At 39.1% G+C, this 27,424-nt stretch overlaps 1 protein-coding gene across 1 annotated transcript in view; it reads left to right on the top strand.

The window, feature by feature from the left end:
• Positions 1–27,424, top strand: part of LOC137171798 (zinc finger protein 420-like) — a 29,408-nt gene continuing 1,984 nt past the window's right edge. Inside the window, exons 1-8 of the mRNA XM_067575931.1 lie at positions 1–160; positions 1,832–1,876; positions 2,803–3,590; positions 6,411–6,453; positions 9,325–9,531; positions 12,802–13,753; positions 19,790–20,010; positions 23,816–27,418. Of these exons, the coding sequence (XP_067432032.1) occupies positions 71–160; positions 1,832–1,876; positions 2,803–3,590; positions 6,411–6,453; positions 9,325–9,531; positions 12,802–13,753; positions 19,790–20,010; positions 23,816–24,601 (3,132 nt within the window). The 5' untranslated portion in view covers positions 1–70 and the 3' untranslated portion in view covers positions 24,602–27,418. The remainder of the gene's footprint in view (positions 161–1,831; positions 1,877–2,802; positions 3,591–6,410; positions 6,454–9,324; positions 9,532–12,801; positions 13,754–19,789; positions 20,011–23,815; positions 27,419–27,424) is intronic.

Below are 27,424 nucleotides of genomic sequence, written 5' to 3'. Positions count from 1 at the left end.
ATTTATGCTGGAATAGAAGCGCGATCTGTCAGTCAGAGAGGAGACCTGCTGGGACCACTACAAGAGCAGAATGGAGGGGAACCAGAACCTGGAGCACCGCACCGTCAACCTCGTTAAAAGGGAAGAATCAGGCTCATCCTCTGCTACCACCGATAAACAGGTCAGTGTTCAAGACTTCATGATAAAGCCGGCTTTATAATGAGACTAAAGACACGATGACGAGTCTCGAGGGTCCGTGTTTCATCCGTTCATCCTGTTGTTGGAAATAAAAGTCTGAAAAAGGAAACTTAAACACTTCCAGGCTTTGTGTTCACGGAGTTTTTCCTCGTGTGTCCCCTCCTCAGTGTGTAGCTGACCACTTTCTCCAGACAGGGGCCACAACATGCATAAATGAATGACTAAAACTGTGTGTACGCACAAAACCTGAAATATGTATGCGCATTCTTTTCGTCAGATTTATAAAGCTGTGCCTACGCATGGTTCTGCTTTATAAATCTCAATCATTGAGGTACTGGACGCACGTACACGAGCCTCATTGCTACTCCTACAATTACCCGAGTGGATGAAGACGCCCTGAACCAGCCCATTTCATAACAGTTCACCGCCTGCTCCACCAGCCTCCAGAAGAAGTGCCGTTTCACCGATTGTGTTGCACCGGCGAGGTTCTCCAACAGGAGAACAGCTGTCATTACGCGCGACCATTACGCACGGTTGTGTGGCTCTTATAGTGTCCATATTATTAATACATCACCTGTAAACCATCGTCGTCATTGCTGCTGCATCGGTAAGGTGCAATCCCACGAAAGTGACCATTAGGGTATAGTGTCTGACGCTGTATTTGCCCATGTTAACATTTTAGAGTAAACACACAACTCGCCGGAGCAGCGCGGCTTGAGCCCACCGCTCCCCACCCCATCCAACAAAGTTCAGAATAGATTTGAATACTCAGCCTGGTCGCCAGAATAAAACGTTGGTATTGTACGTTTCTGCAAACCACAGACACGTTGAATATCTACGTTTCAACACGTGATATACGTAGCATATTAACATTTCAACAATACGTATCACATGAAAATGTCAACAAAACGTATTATATCAACATTTCCAAAATGCGTATCATCTCAACATTTCTAAAGTGACGTAGTTCACATGTCATCTATATGAGTTGATCGTTTCTATATAGGAGGAGGAGGGGCGGGTGGATGGTTAGTAAGTTTGTTGGTTGTAAGTATCATGTATGCAGTATATGGTAATAAGTTGAAAGAAAACCGGCTTTTTTTAGTGAGACATCGGCCGTTTTTATTTTATTTTTAATTTTTATTTTAACCCAAACCACGATCTTTCTCTAACCCTAACCAAGTGGTCTTTGTGCCTAAACCTAACCAGACCTTAACCACAGCGTTGTCACACCATAAAACATCATTATTCAACGGGTAGAAATGTTAACTTGCTACGTTTGTAGAAATATTGATATGATACGTAATTTACGTGTTGAAACGTTAATATATTCAACGTTTCTGTGGTTTGCAGAAACGTTCAATGCCAACGTTTTCCTCTTGGGTTGGAATACTTGCTGCCGAAGCGTCGAAGCCCCAAAAAGATATTCAGGACAACCTTTAGCACCCAGCAGATTACTACAGAGTTCTTGCACTCCCGAAATCAATCAGTTTTATTAGGAAAAAATCATGAATTTTTGAAACATGAATTCGTGTTAAAAATCTAAGAGACATTGAGCTGCATTTAAAGTGATTTCCAGTCATTTTCCAGTCTTAAACTTTGAACAACCTGCTTTTGTTTACAGAGGTTAAACTTGATGTTATTTCTTCTGCAGAGTCCAACAAAGCTGCAACATACAGAATACTGCTCAGTGAATAAGGTGATCATGGTGGAAAATCATTTAACTATATTTTAGCACTAATAGAAGGGTTTCAGGAAATGTTGTTGGTTATCATGATAATACCGTTTACTGTGATATTTTAACCTATGATATAGGAGTCTAATGGTACACAAAATTCACAGTTTCGTATGTACCTCAGTTTTGGGGTCATGGTTTGGTGCAATTTTCTTACAGCTGAAGAAAAAAGTAGGAAATAATAGCTGTTTGGCTTTTTCTTAATTTCTTATGCAGATTACCATCTAATTGACATTTTTATTACATGCATATAAAGTAATGAAAAGGGCAGCTTCGCTATTTACTGAATTGTATTGACTGTTTCAAAATACAGAACAGCTGAGAGAGAGAGAGAGAGAGAGAAGCAGTGGTTGAGCGAGCTAGAAAGTGGATGAGGAGAGCGAGCAGTGGTAGCGAGAAAGCTGGTGAATGAGAGGAAGAAAACATTATTTTATGATTGTTTCAAGGCGGTTAAAAATAAAGATGTCCACAACCGCATGTCTGAGTAAGTGGAGGATTATTGAACTATTATCTGTGTATTCTTCATGTGACTGCATGCACCAAACCATAATATCATCATAATCATCTTCAGATGTGTTTTGGCCAACCAACAGTCCATATCAATCTCTCTGTGGTTGTCTGATTGTCTTGGGGTTTTTGTTTGTTTGTTTGTTTGTTTTGTCAATGCTCTTATTTTATTTCACTGAACGTAGAAAAATTAATAACATGTTCACACAAACGTCAGAGATCCAGATATCCTGACTTAGTCTGTAGTTGGGATCAAGCTTAAAGAACTCTGTATCCTACATTTCCCATAATGCAGCTCTATTTGTAATTTTAGATCACTTGCTCTACCATGTCATCTCTCTTATTCTCTCTGTCTTTCTCTCTATGTTTGTCTGTTGTCATAGAAACAAACAGGAAGAATGGGACTCAAACATCACTGCTGTCAGCACTGTGAAAAAGCTTTCACAACATCAAGATATTTAAAGATTCACCAGAGAGTTCACACAGGAGAGAAACTTCACAGTTGTGAGCAATGTGGGAAAACTTTTACTACAGACAGTTCTCTAAAAATCCACCAACGCATTCACACTGGAGAGAAGCCGTACAGCTGTGACCAATGTGGGAAAACTTTCACTGATAACAGTAATCTTAACAAACACCTGCGCATTCACACTGGAGAGAAGCCGTACTGGTGTAACCAATGTGGGAAAATGTTTACTACAGACAGTAATCTTAAAAAACACCAACGCATTCACACTGGAGAGAAGCCATACTGGTGTGACCAATGTGGGAAAACGTTCACTCAAGACACTAATCTAAAAACCCACCAACGCATTCACAGTGGAGAGAAGCCATACTGGTGTGAGCAATGTGGGAAAACTTTCACTCGAGACAGTACTCTAAAAATCCACCAACGCATTCACACTGGACAAAAGCCATACTGGTGTGACCAATGTGGAAAAACTTTCACTCAAGACAATCATCTAAAAATCCACCAACGCATTCACACTGGAGAGAAGCCATACAGGTGTGACCAATGTGGGAAAACTTTCACTAGAGACGGTAATCTAAAAACCCACCAACGCATTCACACTGGAGAGAAGCCGTACTGGTGTGAGCAATGTGGGAAAACTTTCACTCACGGCAGTTCCTTAAAAACCCACCAACGCAGTTGTGAGGAAGTGCAACCTCAGTAAACTGGTCTTGGTTGGTACACTGTGGAAAAGATTCCGATCAGAGAATCTCTTGTGGTAGGAGGGTTTGTTTATTGAACATACAGGTACTGCAGCAGTGTATGTGTGGTCTGAAATAAACATAAGAAAATAAATGGTCTTAAATGTAACATAAATCCAAATATAACAAATGTGAGTTATTTCTGTTTACGATAGCTACACTGCGTATTGTGCTAGGTAACTCTATTTAGCACACAGGCCTAAATATTAACAGATGGCCATAACAGGGAGAATAATATATACGTGTCAACTATACACCAATAAAGCAATACAGAATTACCATCATTAGCACACAGTAATATATGTGTATGTATATAATCCCCTGGCGAACAGAAATATACAGTTAACAGCGTAACTAATCCTCCTAAATAACCTACATTAGCATGAACAATACTGATAATAAGGTAACTCCATCTACAAAGTAATTAACCATCCATCAATTAAGCTAGCAAAACCATTGGCAAGTATGCTAAATGAAATAGTGTAATAGAATGAGGTCAAATATGTGAATAAGAAGGTTGATTCAGACAGCAATATTCACAAAATAAGTGCCGAAGCTTGCATGTGTGTCCTTCACTCACACATCAGAGGTTATAGACAGTCCATATTATTGCCTCTCGGCAGGGAAATGCTGCTCCACTCGTTAACTACTACTACTACTACTACTAAGTCAGGCGGGGCTGTGTGTCAGGAAGGTGAGAGGGGGAGAGAGTCCATGTGAGTAATGTCACCTTGTTAAGAGGTAGAACTGGTGGGCTTTTGTACAGTAGTCTCTCATTGTGCTGAACATGTTTCAGAGGCAGGTTAGTGCTGTCCCCCTCGTCTCCTCTCCATGCCTTTAATAACAGTGTTGTTCTATCCTGAGCTTCTCTACAAACTGAGGGCTGCCAACTGTAACTTTAGAATCAGCATGTATGCCATTAGTGGCTCACGTGACCAAATTTTAAGCTCAGTGATTGGTCATATTTTACTTCTACTCTGAAAGATTTTACATTTTTCACCTTGAGTTTCATGTTGATCCAAGTCGTAGAAGTGCTCAAAGTGTGAGTCATGTAACATTGTCAGGGTTAGGGTCAGGGTTAGGGTTAGGGGGCTAGATGGGCCCAGCGAACATGTATGGTGGTTAAAGTTGTGTGTAGTAAAACTTAAGAATCCTTGAAATTAGTTTAAAGGAGTTTAAGGTGGATTTAGGATTCATTTCTGGTAGTTTTACAGGTGATTGAGGAACAGTTGAGATTAAACTTTAAATTGAATTTATTGGTAATTAGATTTTGAGGAGTAACAGTGTGTTTGGGCACAGACTGAGACAAGGTGACACTAAAATACGTAGGATGTTAATACAGTTAGGTTTAAGAGAGAATTTAAGGAAAAACATGTCTTCTAATGTAATAATTATTATAATGATTATATTATAAGAAAAATTATATGAAAAAAAGTTGAAAAGATAGACTTAATTTCTGGTCCATACTGTCCATACTCATTTGGGGGTCAAATAGGCATCACTTGTGATCAAAATGATTGAGTTCCTAGTCTTGTTGACACTCAGATTACTCTGCTGATGTTAATGATTTAATACCTAAAATCTTGTCCAAAGAAAAGGTTCAAGTTCGTTTAAGTTTAAGTCTTTTTAGTTTGGATGTTAAATGCATTACAGCTGCCATGAGATCAGATTATCTCTGTATTTATTTTAGATAGTTGTTTCTGTGTAGTTGATGCAGGATCAGTCTGGCAGTGAGGAAGCTCAGCGGCTGGTGTTTTGTCTCTCTCAGGGTAAAATAAAATATGTTAATGTGTAGATTTTTACATCAAACATGTTAAAAAATAAAAATATGAGTAATAAAACAAAACAGGAATAACCAATAACATTGGTTGCTGAAACATTGCTGAAAGCAATCACACATTGTTCTTCTCACTCTTTATCCTTATTATTCCGTCTTCTGTACGTTTTTTCTTATCAGATTGTTTAGTGATATCTTTTGTAGTTTTTCAGCAATTTAAGCCCAAAGTCAGGGGTTTTGCAGACTTTTTCAGGTCTCACCAGTGTGTCATGTGATCAGACACAGTGGAGAGCACAAATATTTTTAGACCAGAATTTTTTTTCTGAACAGCTCTCCCTCCCTCAATTTTAACTCCTCAAGCACATACCTTGCCTCGGTATGTTGCCACAAACCTGCTCTCTCTCAAAATGTAAATACATTTCACATAGGACTTAAAGTTTTTGAGATCTGAACCTTAATTGATAGAGAGTCCCTGTCTTGCTCTCATTGACTGCAATACAGTCTGCAGGATGTGTGTCTCCTCTGTCCAGTTTCTTAAACTTACAGATTCTCTGATCCTTCAAACACTTTTTACACATATCATTCATTCTGAAATTAACTAGTCTTGCTTTCACTTATGATGTACAAATCTCTGGGCTTCAAGCTCTAGAATGAGACAAATACATTTTCATCATCAAAATGGAGATTTTTTCCTCTTGTTTTTGTGAATGTCTGTTGGCTCAGTGGTTTAGAACACTGTTCTCATGATCAGCTTCACCTTAGATGACAAGGTTGTGTGTTTGATATCCGCTCACTGCAGTGCTCCTCATAATATTGCTCTCATGTACAAAGTTGCTTTACATCTCTATCATGTACCATATTTCAATTCCACTCTATCTTACTTTAACATTATTACCTAAAATGTGGATTGATATGCTTTTTAAACATATCTTTTCCTGTACTACACAGCATGTGTGAGTAGTCCAGTGGTTTACGGTCATGTTGCTTCTGAATTCCTTATAGATCCAAAGGTTGTGAGTTTGAGCCCCGCTTAGGACAGAACTCAGTAGAGATGAAGGAGTCCAAGTGCTGTCAATCTGCTTGCTGAGCTGAACTGCTTTTTTTGTCAATTTCATGCAATTGATAGACTAAACAGCAGAATCTGGCCTTGCATTGCTGTGTGACATGTTAGCTCAGTGCATAGCATGTCTGTCTTACAAACATGAGGGTTTAGGTTCAATTCCACCCATTGCTGCACAGATATTTTTAGACCAGAAATGTTTTTCTAAACTGCTGTGACTCCCACAATTGTAACCTCTCAAGCACATATCTTGCCTCAGTATGTTGCCACAAACCTCCTCTCTCTCACAATGTAAATACATTTCACATAGGACTTGTGTGTGTCTATATATATATATATATATATATATATATATATATATATACACACACACACACACACACACACACACACACACACATACATATACATATATACATATAATATACATATATACATATACACACACACACACACATATATATATTTACACATACATACATACATACATTAAAAAACACAAAAGAGAAATGGTGAGCTGCCAGTTTGAATGTACTTAATTTGCGAACTGCAGATCAGCTTCTGATTTAATAGTATTAAAACCATCTTAATGTGCGTAGTTACTGGGTAGTAACACAGTACAAAAGAATTGCAAATACTAAAATATAAAGGTTTTTCTGCTTAAAACAAAGTTGTGGTTTTTTAATGTCATGTGCAGGATTACATGTGAGAAAGCAGGAAAACTGCCACATGTCAGAGGTAGTGGCTGCTCTTCTAGTTTTAAAATGTGGCCTATAGTTTCTCCATCAATCATATTTACACCTCAGATGTGGAAAATTATCTGAAAGTTATCAGACGAATCAAAACCATAAACTCAAATCCTCACTGCACTGATCTTTTGTCTATTTTTGCTTGTTTAAGCTAATTAAGTTGAAACAGAGACTGCAACTAATTTCTCTTTTCATCACCCAATAATTTATCCATTATTTTCCAACTAGTTGATTGTTGAGTCTAAAATCAGTCAGAAAGTAACAGAAAATGCAAAGAGTGGACTACCAACTGGTAAACTGTTGCTGGGCCCTAAAAGCCCCAGTTCACTGCGTGATAGTTGGTTTTTGGTCATGTCATGCTTGAACATTTGTTTGGGAACTTATATGACTAAGTACAATTAATACAAGTAGGTCCTGTAATATTACATAAACTTATAATCATCCAAAATTATAAATTGTGTTCAAAAATTGACTGTGATAAAGAACTAGATATAAATTCTTAATTAGTGGAGTTTATATTGTGCTTACATGCTGCCTAAGCCCAAATAAAGTCATGTTTCATCAAATTATTTCAAACTTGACACACAAATCCTGGAGCTGGTAATTTTTCAGTTTGGGAGTACTGGATGGTTTCTGTCTTTAATTTCCTTTTGTCTGATCAATTCAATTCAAAATTATATAAAAAGTAAAAGCAACAAATTCTGACATTGTAGAAGCTGAATCAAACAATGTTTATCGATTGTAATCGTTTCGCTGTGTCCAACTCACAAACTGAATGATTTTACTTAGACAATTTAACTAAAGCTGCAACCTATTTTCTCAATTAATCAGTCGCTTGGTCTAAAGAGTGTCCGAAAATTGTGAAAAATGTTTCCCAAAGCCAAAGGTGACTTCCTTAACTGTCCCTTAAGATATTCACTTTACTGTCACAGAGGAATAAAGAAAACAGAAAATATTCACGTTTAAGAAGCTAGAATCAGTATAGTAGTAGTATAGTATAGTAGTATAAGAGTATAGACTCTTAAAAATGACTCAAAACAATTAATCAATTATCAAAGTAGTTGGAGATATTAATTCTCTGTTGATCGACACATTGATTAATCGTCTAAACGCTGCAGCTCGAAATTTACCTTTTTATGGAAGGTAAAAAATAAAATAAAAACACAAGCAAAACATAGTTCAGTAAACTGGAGATGAGATTTATTTTAGACTTTTGACATTTTTATAGACTATAGTCATTCAGTACTTAACTCGTGTCTACATCATGTATACATTCACATTTTGGAAGAACACACCTCAGCTCTGCTCTTCACAAAAAGCAAAGCACACTGGATTTTACTTCAAAGCCTCGACACATCTTCAGATTTCTGTTTCTGTTTGAGGATCAGATCGTTTGTGTTTTGGAAATACTGAATAAAACTTGTTATACATATATCTCTAATCTTCATTCACAAAGATTAAATGAGAAGTTCATCAAAACCACAAATCCTGGTTCCACATGGTGAAGTAATAAAAAAAATATATGAATTTTGGATGGTGGATATTCTGGCCAAACAAACACTACATTAAGCTTGTAGACCTACCAGTTCCATTAAGCAAAGCTGAAGTTAAGACATTCATTAGGACATATGCACAATCAGTATGGTGGGAGTATTGGGATGATAATGAAGCTGGAAGACATCTATATAATATACAAAGACATGTTAGTGCTGGGAGAATGGGGGGCTGGAAATGAAGGGAAGAAAATGTCATCACTCGTCTGAGAATAAGTCACACAGGTCTCAAGTATACATAATATAAGATAGGCAAGCACCTAACTGGGAAATGCAATCAACCAGAAACAGTCCAACATGTACTACTTTATTGTAGAAAATACAATATCACCTTCTTCATTCACTAAGGGAGGCAAAAAAACATGACTTTTCACTGTCAGGTCTCTTGGGGAAAGCAGCAGGCAAGATATACTGTTACATTATTAAGTTTTTAAAAGAAACTGATGTAGCTCAAAGAATTTAGGGAGTTTTTTCTGCTTGTTCCACACTTCAGTTCAGGTGGTGGCGGTAATGCGCCTCTAAACTGGTTTGCCAACCGCCAATAAACACTCAAGAAGACGGCTAAACGCTGTGATATCACGAGAACACGGAGAACCTGGAACAGAAACAAGCCCGACAGTCAGAGAGGAGACCTACGGGGTTTCGCAGACCAGGGCCATCACAAGAGCGGGATGGAAGAGAACCAGAGCCCGAAGCACCGCACCGACAACTCCGTTAAAAGGGAAGAATCAGGCTCACCCCCCGCTACCACCGATAAACAGGTCAGTGTTCATGACTTCATGATAAAACCGGCTTCATGACGACACTAAAGACACGAGGAGGGGTCTCGAGGGTCCGTGTTTCATCCGTTGATCCTGTTGTTGGTGAGAAAGTCTGAAAAAAGGAGACTAAAACACTTCCAGGCTTTGTGTTCACGGAGTTTTTGGGGCGTAAAAACTACAAAAAAGTTTTAGTGTTTCCTGGTTCTATTTCGTGTAACGTTAGGTTTCGCCCTGTTGAGGACTGATGCTATTCTGTCTGTTCTGGTCCTCGCGTGTTCTTTTAATGAAGCGATAGGAGAAGATATTGTTAGGCTCAAAATCAGCTTTATTCTTTACCAGTAGAATATGTAATATTACAGAGCTCTGGGTCTCACTATAGTCTCCCTGACAAGCAACAGAGTGTCTGTAAGTTCACGGAGTCTGACTCACCATCTCTCCCTGACCCAGTATTTTATAATACATCGGTGTTTCCCCTGCATTCATTCAGCAGCGTCGCACCGCCGCTGCTAAAATTTCAGACGATCATTAATATCAACGGACTATTAATGATTTTCACTCGCACACCGTGTGAGCACAAAAACCCTGTGTTATTGTGGATTTTTTTAGTCATCCTCCCTCTCTTCGTTCTTCAAAGGACATCTATGTGAAAGGTACAAGAATAGCGTAACTCCGTCGGTCACGCCTCTAGGTGATCTGAAACTTCAACCGTCAAGAGACAAACATCCTGCTTTGCACAATTTATGGATCAACATCACCTGTCTCTTTTTCACAGTTGAATGGGCGCACCCCACTCTCACGCTTCCTGTTTTGTTAGCTGAAAGCAGAAGTTGAGGTTAAGCTGATCTATTACTTAATTCTGGGAACATGTGAATTGTAAGTTTCTCACGTCCAGTACTTTTCCACTTCACAGTCCACAATGTTCGAATACAGTGGAATAAGCTTTCTTTCAGACAGTATAAAAAATGAATCTAATATCTAAAACACCTCTATTAAATCTAAGCTTATAAAATCTCTTTGCTAAAAAGCAAATCAAGGACTTCATTTGTTGCAATTATGTTTTAGCAAAAGCATCAATCATAACAAGAAAATATCCTTCAGCCCTCTAAAGAGCTGTTGCTATCGGTTAGTCAGTTATGTGTGTATTATCTGTGACGTAACTGAGGTGCCATTTTGAAAGTAGATAAGTAGATAGATTCTACCTACCTACTTTGTACCATAGGTACAGTCAAGCAGCAACCTCTGGGGCTGAAAAATGAAGCCAATGTGGAAGTGCCAAAAACCTGCATTCTATCTAATGGCCATCAGGGGGCGACTCCACTGGCTGCAAAAATAAGTCCGATTATATGGAAGTCTATGAGAAAATCACCTTACTTCTCTCTTAATTTATTACTTCAGTAAACTGTTTCCTGATGAGCTTATGGTCTCAATCGCTAATTTCAAGTCTTCTTCAATACAGCATGATGTTTATTTTGTAAATTATGGCCCCAGTTAGAGTAAAATAGACAATAAAGTAGCGCATGCTTTAAGACGTGGCTACATTGTGATTGAGAAGTCCTTACCACGGCGACAGCATCGCTTTTGTAACGTAACCATGGCGTATAGGCGTAGCTGCTGCTATTCTACAGTGTGTTTTCAGTTCACTAAAGTTTATTGTAACATTTTGGTCGCCCAAAAAACTCTCGTTCAGTGTTGGTTGTAATAAAAGACCCACCAGACAATCGGACAATCAGTTTTTCCGGTGATTACATTTTGTTTTAACGGTTTTAGGCCTGTTTTTCACTAGCAAAAATTAGCATTAGCATTATCACTGTTAACCATAGATTGTAAATGCACCGTGCTAACCAAACTAGCAGCTAGCGCTATGGTCAGCTCCACCTTCTCGTCCAAATATGGTCACTTCTGGCTCCAAAAATCAAACATGGCGACGGCCAAATCCAAGATGGCAACGGTCAAATCGCTACACTTGAGGATTCAAAAGGGCAGTTCGCAAACCAATGGGTGACGTCACAGTGACTACGCCCCTATATTATACAGTCTATGGGTACAAACCATGTAATTACAACGTCACGTGACACTATTGGGCCCAGACAGAAAACCATGGATGTATAAAGAGAACTGGATGCAGGAAGAGCACCAGGCTTTGAAGCCAATTTGACATAGTGGTCAAACCGTGTAATTACAACGTCACGTGACACTATTGGGCCCAGACAGATTTCTCGTCTTACTGTCATAATTTGATCCCTTCAATCCAATCACATTTTGAGAGTCTGGAAGAGGCGCATGATTGAATTGTTTTATCCCCATTAAAGTTAGCTGGAAGGCTAAACTTGAAGTAGCCGGCTCGATTGGCGAAAGTCACTAGTGTGCTTGCTCTATGGGCCCCACAGATGCGGAAGCTATGTGGAAGAAGTCAAACTTTTTTGGCTTAATGCAAGCCCCCAGGAACAGCGCCAAGCGGCTGTGAAGCAAATTTGACATAATGGCCAAACCGTTTAATTACAACGTCACATGACACTATTTGGCCCAAAAAGACTTTTTCCCATAGACTTATATTGTGAAAGAGACGTCTGTAAATCAGCGGATAAATTTTTTCGAGCATCACAACAACCCCCGCGAAATGACTCGTCTCACTATCAGAATTTGACCCGCTCGGTCTGATCACATTTCAAAAGCCTAAAAGAGCCGCACGATTGAATTGTTTTATCCCCATTCAAGTTAGCCGGAGGGCTAAACCAGAAGTAGCCGGCTTGGCCGGCAAAAGTCACCAGTGTGCTTGCTCTGTGGGCCCAATGATCCCGGAAGATCTAGGTAATTTTATACGTATAGGAATGAACAGGGCCCTGCCTCCGACACTGTTTCCAGTTCTCTTTATACATCCATGTACACAACACAAGATTTCCAGTTATACAAACCATTAAATCGTCAAACTGGAGAAGTAGAGGTAAACTGACTATCATAGTGAGACAAACTCAGCAAGGATGCCAGGGACCATTATTTGGCTAAGTTGTCCTCTATTAACAACACTGATCCATACAACCTGACACTGCGGTCGAATGAGCCAAATCCGAATCAGGAAAAATTAATAGTACTCACACAAAGGTCAAGAGTGGCCTGATATCCTGAGGTAAACTGTGGTTGAGGTCAAGCTTAAAAAACTCAGGATCCTACATTTCTCATAATGCAACTCTATTTATAGCTTTAGATTACTCGCTCCAACATGTCATCTCACTTATTCTCTCTGTTTTTCTGTATGTTTGTCTGTTGTCATAGAAACAAACAGGAAGGATGGAACTCAAACGTCACTGCTGTCAGCACTGTGAAAAAGCCTTCACGACATCAAGATATTTAAAGATTCACCAGAGAGTTCACACCGGAGAGGAACTTCACACCTGTGAACAATGTGGGAAAACTTTTACTAGAAACAGCACTCTAAGACTCCACCAACGCATTCACACTGGAGAGAAGCCGTACCGGTGTGAGCAATGTGGAAAAGCTTTCGCAAGAGACGGTGATCTAAAAAGCCACCGACGTATTCACACTGGAGAGAAGCCGTACCGGTGTGAGCAATGTGGAAAAGCTTTCGCAAGAGACGGTGATCTAAAAATCCACCAACGCATTCACACTGGAGAGAAGCCGTACAGCTGTGAGCAATGTGGGAAAGCCTTCTTTACAAGCAGTCTTCTAAAAATCCACCAACGCATTCACACTGGAGAGAAGCCGTACTGGTGTGACCAATGTGGGCAAGCCTTCTTTACAGGCAGTATTCTAAAAATCCACCAACGGATTCACACTGGAGAGAAGCCGTACAGCTGTGACCAATGTGGGAAAGCCTTCGCTACAGGCAGTATTCTAAAAATCCACCAACGCATTCACACTGGAGAGAAGCCGTACAGCTGTGACCAATGTGGGAAAGCTTTCACTGCAGACAATTCTCTAAAAATCCACCAACGTATTCACACTGGAGAGAAGCCGTACTGGTGTGACCAATGTGGGAAATCTTTCACTGCAGACAATTCTCTAAAAGTCCACCAACGCATTCACACTGGAGAGAAGCCGCACTGGTGTGACCAATGTGGGAAAACTTTCACTCAAGACAGTCATCTAAAAAGGCACCAACGCATTCACACTGGAGAGAAGCCGTACAGCTGTGACCAATGTGGGAAAACTTTCACTCATGGTGGTACCTTAAAAAGCCACCAATGCATTCACTCAGTATTGTGTTGAACATGTTTTAGAGGGAGGTTAGTGCTGTCCCCCCGTCTCCTCTCCATGCCTGAATAACAGTGTTGTTCTGTCCTGAGCTTCTCTACAAACTGAGGGCTAGACTCAAAGGTCAGTCTCTAAACACTTCACTCCTAGAGACTGAGGGCAATCTTCCAGGTTTCGTTGTTAAAACTGGGTGGAACTAATTAGAGAGTTAAATAAAGAAAAAACCCTGCATTGCAGAACCAATCCAAAGTCTTTAGGGCGGCCCTTCTTATTCAGGCAGTGATATGCAGTTCACTACGGAGGAGAATCAAGGGAGAGCATCATTTGTAGTAAGGTGTGTTCTTGACAAAATGTAAGGGGCATAGGTTTGTTAACTGCCGCTCTCGCTGCTTTTCAAGTAACTACCGTGCATTTAGAAATCGGTAGGTGGAGATCTCTGATTGTCTGGTATCGCGAGACTAAGTGAGGGCTGCCAACTGTAACTTTAGAATCAGCATGTATGTCATTAGTGGCCTACATGACCAAATTTTAAGCTCAGTGATTTGTCGTAGTTTACTTCTACCCTCAAAGTTTTTTTCATTTTTCACCTTTAATTTCATGTTGATCCAAGTCGTAGAAGTGCTAAAAGTGTGAGTCACATAACATTGTCAATGGGGGAAAATAGCTCCTCCTACCTCACCACTCTATACTGCTCTGTGCAAGTGTAACGGGGGACTATATTAGCCTCACAGTTTATAATGCCCCTGTTAAGTTTCCTTTATATCGCTGATAATAGTGACAGCCTACAGTCTCTGCATTGTGTTGTGATGATGGTGGTGGACTAACGGCTGACAGTTAGTAACACCCAGACAGCTCCGATGTCGATTCAATGATGTCTGTTTATTGCTTACAAGCACTTCAGGATCTGGGGGATACAAGCCCGGTCTCAGTAAAACAATTTAACATAAATAAAATCATAATTAAAGGAAACTTACAATACTAATAAATCATTTCTGTGACAAAGCTTAATAACCGTTAAATATCAAATTACAGGGCCAACGGTCTAACCTTGACCAGGATCAAAAACTCACTATAGATCAGATTACACAAACACACTATTGATACAGATGAATCAGTTCACATAGATAATCACTCTGAATGTCAATATAGTTATAATTAGTAATAAAGTCTATCTCAGGTCAGCTATACATTATTATTTACAGGTTTCCATTTAATAGTCACACACTCACCTGGGGGATACAAGCCTGGTCTGACTTGTTCCCCTGGTGATGGGCTTTAGAGCTGCATCGTTACCTTGGATACTATGAAGCCAAGTATTAAATATTAAATATAAGATAACAGCATAAAATAATGAAAATAACACAAATATGTACATCTTACAAATATTAAATAAAGGTAAAATTACTGACAATATTATATTCTATATTAAAATATTTTGCTGTTAGACATAGTGACCATTTAAAGCACAACTAATGTATTTAATGTAACATGCAAGAGGCATATGTTACATGTAGTTGATGCAGGATCAGTCTGGAAGGAAGCTTAACAGCTGGTGTTTAGTCTCTCTCAGGGTAAAATAAAATATGTTAATGTGTAGATTTTTATATCAAACATGTTAAAAAATAAAAATATGAGTAAGAAAACAAAGCAGGAATAACCAATAACATTAACAGCAAACATATACATCAAACTCTCAATAAACAACATAAATAAATATTTCATGTCCGAAAAGGAGTAGGAAGAAGTAAATACTTAGTCCTGCCCCTTTTTTTATATATTTTATCAATAATCTTAATGTCAGATATAAATGTTCCAACTTTCTGCCCCAGTGTTCAGCATACACAACTCAACTCATACACAAATCAAACAAAAACAAAACATTCAAAACAAGAACAAACAGTATAAACAAACAAAAAAACACAAATCAGTGTTGGGCCTTGGTTACAGGTTTGCTATCAGCAATAATTAATGATTATCAAAGATAAACATAAAGTTGTTCCATAAATTAACTCGTTTGACTGTGATACAATGATATTTTGCATTAGTCCTGATTGTTTCTTGAATGTACAAATTTCTCTCAAATCCTGTTGACTTTCTCTCATTTGAAACAACTTTTGGATACTATTTGGTAGTAATTGATTTTTTTTTTTGCTTTGTACATGATTTGAACTGTTTTGAAGTCGACCAGATCATTAAATTTTAGTGCTTTTTAATCAGATAAAGAGTGGGTTTGTTGGTTCTCCATAGGTGGTTTTGTTTACAATTCTTAGGTTTGTTTTTTGAAGAATGAAGATTGGATTAGTGTTTGTTTCATATGTATTTCCCCACACTTCCACACAGTAAGTTATATATGGGACTATGAAGGAGCAGTATAAGTATAACAAAGTTTGATTTAGAAGATATAATATTGCAATTGACTTATTTAACTTTGGTATAATTTACATGTGGCTCCCAGCACAATTTATTCTCTATTATTACTCCAAGAAATTTAATTTCACACTCTTTCAATTTCTACTGCGTTCATCATGAGTTTCTTGTTTCAGTTAGTTAAACGGTTCCCAAAGTTTAAAAATTTCATTTAACTTAAATTCATTGTTAGTTTATTATATTCAAACCAGCTCTTTAACATTTTCAATTCATTTGTGTCATCTGCAAATAATACAGTTTTTAGTATTTTGGAAACCTCAAATGTATTCTTTATGTACAAAATAAACAACAATGGTACCAACACTGAGCCCTGGGGAACCCCACAAGTAACCTTCAGTAGTTGTGATTTGAAATTGTTAATTTGGATGCACTAGTAACTATTCTCCAGGTAGCTGCTTAACCAGGAGTGTGCTATCCCTTTAATTCCATATCTTTGTAATTTCTTCAGTAAATACGATATCAAATATTTTTTTTAAGATCCAGGAATACCCCCACTGTATGTTCTTTATTTTCTTTTACAGTTGTTATTTCATCCACTTTATGAGTGCAAACAAAGTTGTCCTATTAGCTCTAACCCCATATTGCTGTTAATACAGTACATTATGTTTTGTGATAAATTCATCCAGTCTTTTATAGTATTTTAGAAAACTGTGGAAGTAAGGAAACAGGTCTATACTCTTAGCCTTATATATTGGTATGACTTAAGCTATTTTAATTTTGCCAGGAAACATACCAGCTTGTAGAGATTACAAGTTACTGATTACAAATGTGGTTTCCTCACACACTCAATAGTATTTTTAACCATAACCATATCCATTCCATTACAGTTTGTAGATTTCTTATTCTTATAAACATAGATTTATTTACATTTATAGCTTTACTTTCCACATTATCTCCACTACTAGTCTATGTTGTCTCCTCAGCCAAAACAGGACCAACACCGACAAAAAAATCCTTAAATTCATCTTTATTTAAATGTATATCATTGATAGTTGTATTATTCTTTGTGCTAAAATGATTTGGGTTCCATTTTTAATGTACTTTAATACTTTCAATGTATCTTTAATTGTGTGATTGCTGAAAGCAATCACACATTGTTGTTCTCAGTGTTCCCTGGTTCACATTGTTCTTCTCACTCTTTATTATTCCTTATTATTCCGTCTTCTGTACGTTTTTTCTTATCAGATTGTTTAGTGATATCTTTTGTAGTTTTTCAGCAATTTAAGCCCAAAGTCAGGGGTTTTGCAGACTTTTTCAGGTCTCACCAGTGTGTCATGTGATCAGACACAGTGGAGAGCACAAATATTTTTAGACCAGAATTGTTTTTCTGAACAGCTCTCCCTCCCACAATTTTAACTCCTCAAGCGCATACCTTGCCTCAGTACGTTGCCACAAACCTCCTCTCGCTCAAAATGTAAATACATTTCACATAGGACTTAAAGTTTTTGAGATCTTAACCTTAATTGATAGAGAGTCCCTGTCTTGCTCTCATTGACTGCAATACAGTCTGCAGGATGTGTGTCTCCTCTGTCCAGTTTCTTAAACATACAGATTCTCTGATCCTTCAAACACTTTTTACACATATCATTCATTCTAATGTTAAACTAGTCTTGCTTTCACTTATGATGTACAAATCTCTGGGCTTTAAGCTCTCGTTTGAGACAAATACATTTTCTTCATCAAAATGGAGATTTTTTTCCTCTCATTTTTGTGAATGTCTGTTGGCTCAGTGGTTTAGAACACTGTTCTACAGATCTACAGAAATTGCATTTTCTAGTTGTTTTTGTTGTCCTCCAGTAATTTGCTGTAATAATCCTTTTTGCTGCTTCTCATTACTATTGCCAGTTTGTTTTTATGTCTTTTATGTGTGTTCTGCTTCTTTTGTTCTTTTTTTTTTAAATGATATATTTGAGTTTTTTCTTGCATGTGTTTTGTATTCCTTTTGTTAGCTAGAGTTTTTCACCAAATTTTTGTTTCCCTACTTTCTTTACTCTACTTTTTTTCATAGAGAGCTGTTGCTATGGACAATAATGACTCTTAAGCTTCATTTACATCTTCCACATAGACTTTATTCCAGTCTTGTTTCAGTAGGTGATCTTTGAAAGAGTTGAATGCATCTTGTATTTTGTATCTAATTAGGTTGTATGCTTTAACGTCCTTGTTGGTCCCAATACAGCTCTGAATGACTGCAAAGACTTTGTAATTCTGACATTGTAGAAGCTGAATCAAATAATGTTTATCGATTGTAATCGTTTCGCTGTGTCCAACTCACAAACTGAATGATTTTACTTAGACAATTTAACTAAAGCTGCAACCTATTTTCTCAATTAATCAGTCGCTTGGTCTAAAGAGTGTCCGAAAATTGTGAAAAATGTTGATCATTGTTTCCCAAAGCCAAAGGTGACTTCCTTAAGTGTCTTGTTTTCTCTTGACCAATAGTTCACAACCCAAAGATATTCACTTTACTGTCACAGAGGAATAAAGAAAACAGAAAATATTCACGTTTAAGAAGCTAGAATCAGTATAGTAGTAGTATAGTATAGTAGTATAAGAGTACAGTCTCTTAAAAAATGACTCAAAACAATTAATCAATTATCAAAGTAGTTGGAGATATTAATTCTCTGTTGATCGACACATTGATTAATTGCCTAAACGCTGCAGCTCGAAATTTACCTTTTTATGGAGGGTAAAAATAAAATAAAAACACAAGCAAAACATAGTTCAGTAAACTGGAGATGAGATTTATTTTAGACTTTTGACATTTTTATAGACTATAGTCATTCAGTACTCAACACATGTCTACATCATGTATACATTCACATTTTGGAAGAACACACCTCAGCTCTGCTCTTCACAAAAAGCAAAGCACACTGGATTTTACTTCAAAGCCTCGACACATCTTCAGATTTCTGTTTCTGTTTGAGGATCAGATCGTTTGTGTTTTGGAAATACTGAATAAAACTTGTTATACATATATCTCTAATCTTCATTCACAAAGATTAAATGAGAAGTTCATCAAAACCACAAATCCTGGTTCCACATGGTGGAGTAATAAAAAAATATATGAATTTTGGATGGTGGATATTCTGGCCAAACAAACACTACATTAAGCATGTAGACCTACCAGTTCCATTAAGCAAAGCTAATGGTTAGCTAAGTTAAGACATTCATTAGGACATATGCTGGAAGACATCTATATAATATACAAAGACATGTTGGTGCTGGGAGGATGGGGGGCTGGAAAGGAAGGGAAGAAAATGTCACCACTCGTCTGAGAATAAGTCACACAGGTCTCAAGCATACATTACATAAGATAGGCAAGCACCTAACTGGGAAATGCAATCAACCAGAAACAGTCCAACATGTACTACTTTATTGTAGAAAATACGATATCAAGAGAAATCACCTTCTTCAGTCACTAAAGGGGGCAAAAAAACATGACTTTTCACTGTCAGGTCTCTTGGAGAAAGCAGCAGGCAAGATATACTGTTACATTATTAAGTTTTTAAAAGAAACTGATGTAGCTCAAAGAATTTAGGGAGTTTTTTTCTGCTTGTTCCACATTTCAGTCCAGTTGGTGGCGGTAATGCTCCTCTAAACTGGTTTGCCAACCGCCAATAAGCACTCAAGAAGAAGAAGATGGCTAAACGCTGTGATCTCACGAGAACACGGAGAACCTGGAACAGAAACAAGCCCGACAGTCAGAGAGGAGACCTGCGGGGTTTCACAGACCAGGGCCGTCACAAGAGCGGGATGGAAGAGAACCAGAGCCCGAAGCACCGCACCGACAACTCCGTTAAAAGGGAAGAATCAGGCTCACCCCCTGCTACCACCGATAAACAGGTCAGTGTTCATGACTTCATGATAAAACCGGCTTCATGACGACACTAAAGACACGAGGAGGGGTCTCGAGGGTCCGTGTTTCATCCGTTGATCCTGTTATTGGTGAGAAAGTCTGAAAAAAGGAGACCAAAACACTTCCAGGCTTTGTGTTCACGGAGTTTTTGGGGCGTAAAAACAACAAAAAGGTTTCAGTGTTCCCTGGTTCTATTTCGTATAACGTTAGTTAGGCTACGCCCTCTAAAGAGCTGTTGCTATCGATCAGTCAGTTATGTGTACATTATCTGTGACGTAACTGAGACGCCATTTTGAAAGTAGGTAGGTAGATAGATGGGTACCATAGGTACAGTCAAGCGGCAACCTCTGGGGCTGAAAAATGAAGCCAATGTGGTAGTGCCAAAAACCTGCATTCTATCTAATGGCCATCAGGGGGCGACTCCACGGCCGATTGTATGGAAGTCTATGAGAAAATCACCCCACTTCTCTCTTAAATTCCTGATGAGCTTATGGTCTCAATCGCTAGTGTCAAGTCTTCTTCAATGCAGCATTTTGTAAATTATGGCCCCATTTAGAGTAAAATAGACAATAAAGTAGCGCATGCTTTAAGACGTGGCTACATTGTGATTGAGAAGTCCTTACCACGGCGACAGCATCGCTTTCGTAACGTAACCATGGCGTATAGGCGTAGCTGCTGCTATTCTACAGCGTGTTTTCAGTTCACTAAAGTTTATTGTAACATTTTGGTCGCCCAAAAAACTCTTGTTCAGTGTTGGTTGTAATAAAAGACTCACTAATGAGTCGGACAATCAGTTTTTCTGGTGATTACATTTTGTTTTAACGGTTTTAGGCCTGTTTTTCACTAGCCAAAATCAGCATTAGCGTTATCACTGTTAACCATAGATTGTAAATGCACCGTGCTAACCAAACTAACAGCTAGCGCTATGGTCAGCTCCACCTTCTCGTCCAAATATGGTCACTTCTGGCTCCAAAAATCAAACATGGCGACAGCCAAATCCAAGATGGCGACGGTCAAATCGCTACACTTGAGGCTTCAAAACGGCAGGTCGCTAACCAATGGGTGACATCACGGTGACTATGTCCATATTTTATACAGTCTATGGGTACAGTACACAAACCATGGATGTATAAAGAGATGTATCAAACCGTGTAATTACAATGTCACGTGGCGCTATTGGGCCCAGTAAGATTTCTTGTCTCACTGTCATAATTTGATCCGTTCAGTCCAATCACATTTTGAGAGTCCAGAAGAGGCGCATGATTGAATTGTTTTATCCCCATTAAAGTTAGCTGGAAGGCTAAACTTGAAGTAGCCAGCTCAATTGGCGAAAGTCACTAGTGCGCTTGCTCTATGGGCCCCACAGATGCGGAAGCTATGTGGAAAAAGTCAAACTTTTTTGGCTTAATGCAAGCCCCCAGGAACAGCGCCGGGCAGCTGTGAAGCAAATTTGACATAGCAGGCAGACCGTTTAATTACAACGTCACATGACACTATTGGGCCCAAAAAGACTTTTTCCCTTACATTGTAGACTTACATTGTGAAAGAGACGTCTGTAAATCAGCAGATACATTTTTTTGAGCATCACAACAACCCCTGCGAAATGACTCGTCTCACTATCAGAATTTGACCCGTTCGGTCTGATCACATTTCGAAAGCCTAAAAGAGCCGCACAATTGAATTGTTTTATCCCCATTCAAGTTAGCCGGAGGGCTAAACCAGAAGTAGCCGGCTTGGCTACTTCTGGTTTAAATAATGGCACCCATTCAGTTCTAGGAATAGGAATTGCTTGCTTGCTTTTAAATTGCAAAACCTCCATGGATCAAAAGTTCATAATAGAAAGAGTCATAATTGACATTGTTTGCAGTTCAAGGTGTGATGTCAACAGTTTTACAGACATCTCTTTTACAATGGTGGTCTACGGCCCAAAAGAGCCGTGGGGGTCCCCGTAGTTGTTGGTGGAATTTTTCGCTGCAATACCACGAGTGGCCACCGGGAAAACTTGCTGCAAGCTGAGTGGTGGCGCCCTATCCAGCTCTGTCCAACCTTCATCAGGTGTAAGGGGCGCATCACAACCCTTGGTGCTGCCCGTACACCTGATGAAGGTTGGACAGACCGAAACGTTGGAATGAATATTTCAGCAGCAAGTGGGACAATGTGCAAGAGTTCTTTTCTTAGCTCAAAACAGAATCAGAACACAATATTCTGATTCCTCGAACTATTTAATTTCCCTCATCCTCTGGAAGGTGGTAGAATGGTGAATGTGCTGAGGCCTGGCTGAAGGTCTGAGCCAGATGTGGAGGATGTGCAGGAGCATGGTTGAAAGGTAGAGATTGAGCCAGATCTTTCAGGAAGGATAGAGGCTGGTTGGTTGTCTCACTGTTAAATGGCGAAGACTGAGGTTAAGCCATGTGGAATGGAGGGGACTGGGTAAAGTTGTGGAAGGAGTTGAGATGTGGGTTGTCTTGGGTTGTTCAGGGGTGAAGGCTGGACAGGTGCCTGGTTGTGCGTACGCACAAATCTGTGCTTTAGCCGTGCATGCGAACATTTTTAACTGATCATTTTCTCCAGACCACTCTCTCCAGCCTGGTGTGATCTTGTCTCAGCTGCTTGCAATCTGTTTTTTCTTAGCTGCTCCTGCTTACTTAGTCTTGCAGAGCATGCAGTGTATGTGTGTGTAATGTCTGAGTGGCCCAAATGTAGGAGTGGTATCCAGTTTGGGTCAGTCACCATCATTTTGATGCAGGTCAACCTGCAATGACATGAAAAGGTTTTTTTATTTAAGCTAGCTATATAACGTTTAACGATTCTATGAAACAGTATTAACAAGACCAGATTAACCCGTTTGTACTGCTCTCCCTGAGTGTCTGTTGTTTACTAGCATGGATATAATGTTAACACTAGCTGCTTTAGAAGACAGAAAACCAGCACATTTCATAATGTTACTTAAACAACAAAAATCTCTTACTTACTCTTATGAAACACTGGGAGCAGACAAACATAAACTAAGATATCTTGGCAAAAGTGACATTTTTGCATCTCATCGCTGCTACCCAGGTGCTGGTTCCCGACTATGACAGCTGCTATCGGGGAAACCATGGCAATGAAGCCTGTACGAAATAGAATGTTGGCTACGTACCATAACCCCAGACTCTGAGAACAGGCGTAGCCCCAGGCCCCACTTCTCCACCATCAGCTGAAGAAAAAGCTGGCTTAATTGGGAGCAGATCTCTGTTCATGCCAGTATTATATACCGTGAATGCGGACCTGAGCAGGGAACTGTGCAACGCATAGTGGCGCAAAATAAAATCTTGACGACTGCACATGCGCACGGGGATAAACCCAATAGTGACACCTCTTAGAGGGCCACGCCTATACTCATACAATACGGGGTTACAGTGTGTAAACAAAGGTTTCCCCTTGTTGCAGACAAATGTTTACTTTTTGTTTGTGAAATTTTTCATTCTCCTGTGCAGCGCATGTGCAGTACACTAAAAGTAAAAGCAGCAATACAGCAGAGCTTCAGTTTGTACATCCAACAGTCCGTATGCAGTTGTCTTTTTTTGTTTGACTGTCAAAGCTCTTTTCAATCAAGAAAACATTAATAGTACTCACACAAAGGTCAAGAGTGGCCTGATATCCTGAGGTAAACTGCGGTTGAGGTCAAGCTTAAAAAACTTGGGATCCTACATTTCCCATAATGCAACTCTATTTATGGCTTAAGATTACTCGCTCCAACATGTCATCTCACTTATTCTCTCTGTTTTTCTGTATGTTTGTCTGTTGTCATAGAAACAAACAGGAAGGATGGGATTCAAACGTCACTGCTGTCAGCACTGTGAAAAAGCCTTCACGACATCAACATATTTAAAGATACACCAGAGAGTTCACACCGGAGAGGAACTTCACACCTGTGAACAATGTGGGAAAACTTTCACTAGAGACAGTACTCTAAAAATCCACCAACGCATTCATACTGGAGAGAAGCCGTACCGGTGTAAGCAATGTGGGAAAGCTTTCGCTAGAGATGGTGATCTAAAAAGCCACCGACGCATTCACACTGGAGAGAAGCCATACCGCTGTGAGCAATGTGGGAAAACTTTCACTAGAGGCAGTACTCTAAAAAGCCACCGACGCATTCACACTGGAGAGAAGCCGTACTGGTGTGAGCAATGTGGGAAAGCCTTCGCTACAGGCAGTATTCTAAAAATCCACCAACGCATTCACACTGGAGAGAAACCATACAGCTGTGAGCACTGTGGGAAAGCCTTCACTGCAGACAATACTCTAAAAATCCACCAACGCATTCATACTGGAGAGAAGCCACACTGGTGTGACCAATGTGGGAAAGCTTTCACTACAGACAATTCTCTAAAAATCCACCAACGCATTCACACTGGAGAGAAGCCGCACTGGTGTGACCAATGTGGGAAAACTTTCACTCAAGACAGTAATCTAAAAAGGCACCAACGCATTCACACTGGAGAGAAGCCGTACTGGTGTGAGCAGTGTGGGAAAACTTTCACTCATGGTAGTACCTTAAAAACCCACCAATGCATTCACTCAGCACTGTGTTGAACATGTTTCAGAGGGAGGTCAGTGCTGTCCCCCCGTCTCCTCTCCATGCCTGAATAACAGTGTTGTTCTGTCCTGAGCTTCTCTACAAACTGAGGGCTAGACTCAAAGGTCAGTCTCTAAACACTTCACTCCTAGAGACTGAGGACAATCTTCCAGGTTTCGTTGTTAAAACTGGGTGGGACTAATTAGAGAGAAATAACATTTTGGCTCCTACATCAGTGATTGGTCGTAGTTTACGTCTACCCTCAAAGTTTTTTTCATTTTTCACCTTGAATTTCATGATGATCCAAGTCGTAAAAGTGCTAAAAGTGTGATTCACATAACATTGTCAATGGGGGAAAATGAACAGCATTTTTACGCCCGCAATAGCTCCTCCTACCTCACCACTCTATACTGCTCTGTGCATGGATGTATAATTTTGTTTTTAGTTGTTAGACTCAAGCTGATATTATAGTTGCCGAGTCCGCGAGGGTTCGGTGGGGTCCACGTGACGTAAGTTTCGTCATCAGAGGGTGTGCGCGTGGGCTCTGTGCGGACATCCGCGTACCTGCAACAACGTTGTGTTCCTGTAGAGGGCGATCTACTGCGCATGTGTGGAACGCATCCTCCTAGCGGACCCCAGAAGGTAGTATAAACACATCAACTACCCGTCCGTGGTGTCCACAGCTGTCTGTATGCGCGTCCGCTCGAGAGTATAAATGAAGCTTTATGGAATTGAATTTTGGTTTGGGGCCTTGTGAGGTTTCCAGTGAGACACCTCTGTTGTCAGTTCAGTAAATGTTTTCTTTCTGGTTCAAGTTTGGTTTAGTAAACTTTACTATTTACTTAGAACGAGTTAGTACAACATGTTGTCCGACCACATCAGAAAACCAAAAGTGAGCCTCGAAAGACGATTGAGATGTGATATTGTTTAAATACGCACAGTTTTCAACAGTTTCTCCTAAACCCATTACTGATGTTGCACTTGGTTGTTCACACATACAGAAATAGTTGTGTAGTATAAAATACATTTACTATGGTATCACTAAGATAAGAGAAGACAACAATTTAAAATGAGCCAAATGACTGTGTGTGTGTGTGTTACACACTGACAGCCAGTCGTCCGTCATCCTCTGGAAGCTTCAGAACCTCACATCTCTCTGATAGCAACACCTCTTCTAGCTCATGTTTGGATTAAAGTAGGAGAAACTCATTCCATCTCCCTGTCTCTCACCTGTTTTTGTTTTTTTTTTTGTTTTTTTTTTACTGATGAACAGCAGGTTTCCCCTCAGGCAAAAAACCCTGTAGGTGAGAGGTGAGAATATGAGGTTTGTCAGTGTGTATTGGCTCCAAAAAACATATTTACTGCTGAGACATTCCCTGTAAAATTCTGTTAAATTGTGTTTGTTAAATATTCAGGAAGTTGCTCTACTGTTGGACACACAGGACGCTCCAGGAAGTAAAATCATAATGAGTCAAGTGATGTATAATAATAAGATATTGGTCGTTGTTGTTGGCCACACAAGAGATCAATTAAAGTTATGATTGTTATTTATCTTAATTATAGGGATATAGCTCTTTTAAGGTTAAGTGACTGACATGCAAGCACAAGATAACATCAAGTTCATTTTTAGTTACACATATTTATGACTAAACACTACAACAGATAAACACAGACACAAGAGGGAAAGGGGAAGCTGCTACAAAAGCTGGTAGTGAATGCATGGAATGAATGATGCAGAGTTATCTATTGTGTAGTTGGTGTGAGAGACCTTATAGACAGATGAGATGACTGTTATCCCAGAAGCTATGAGTCAAATCAATGGCACAGTCAGTGATAGCTTTCCTGAAAACATGCAATTTGTTTTAAGATAATAGAACAATATATAGTGGGAAAGTAACACACAACAATCATGACAATTGTTGATCTTGAAGAAGGCCTGAGGGCTGAAATATCATCCAAATAAAAGAGAAATACATATGGAGCCAGAGTGTGCAACACTTTTTTTTCTTCCTGCTTTTAAGATAATAAAACAAAACATTTTTAACTGAGCCAAATGATGACAGAGAGCAAATATTTACAAGTAATTTATTCCAATTAGAAGGAGCCTGAAACATAAAACACAACCAACTTCCTAAGAGACAAAGAGAATCATAAAGAAGGTCTGATCAGAGCAAAACAAAGAATTGTTTTAAGCAACAAGGATCATTAAAATGATTTTATTAAGGAGATCACTCCATGCCGGATGCTCTGTACTATAGTGTCCCCTCATCTTTGATCTCTCAGACCCCCAACAAGAATGAACTCTAGACCAGGACTTTATTAAAAGTCCTGACTAAATGTACTTTATGCCTGACGTATTGGTTTTGCATTTTTTTCAGTCGTATTATTCTTATTTCAGTTAAATAAAAGGTTTTTTCACACTTAATTTTAGCTTTTAGTGTAGTTTTAGTAAACTATAATACCTCTGTTATATCCTCTGAGTGAATTTGTTGAACTTTATTAACCCTGTTTTATGTTCTGAGTGATTTTCCCCACAAAAAAAGTGAATGTGTTTCAACCAGTTACAGCCTGCTTTGAGTCAAGGTCACAGCATCGCTTTTTGTGTGTGTGTTACATAGTAGCGTAAATCAGCTCATGTTGCATTGGTATGTATAAAGATAAAGAAGAAGAATTGCTCTCTCTGCTCGGGGAAGGACACTTGTCTTTTGTACTGAAACCCCTTTTTTTTGGACTTTGAATACCACTTATATTGTAATACTCAAATAAAAAGGGAATATTTCTGCCTCATCAAGAAGTTGTACTTTTTTTCATTGACTGTTTCTCCATCTTATTAGGTGAGT

This window comes from Thunnus thynnus, chromosome 2 (genome assembly GCF_963924715.1).
Source record: "Thunnus thynnus chromosome 2, fThuThy2.1, whole genome shotgun sequence".
NCBI classification, from domain to species: domain Eukaryota; kingdom Metazoa; phylum Chordata; class Actinopteri; order Scombriformes; family Scombridae; genus Thunnus; species Thunnus thynnus.
The sequence above is the reverse complement of the archived record's forward strand: the minus strand, read 5'-3'. Positions and strand labels throughout refer to the sequence as shown.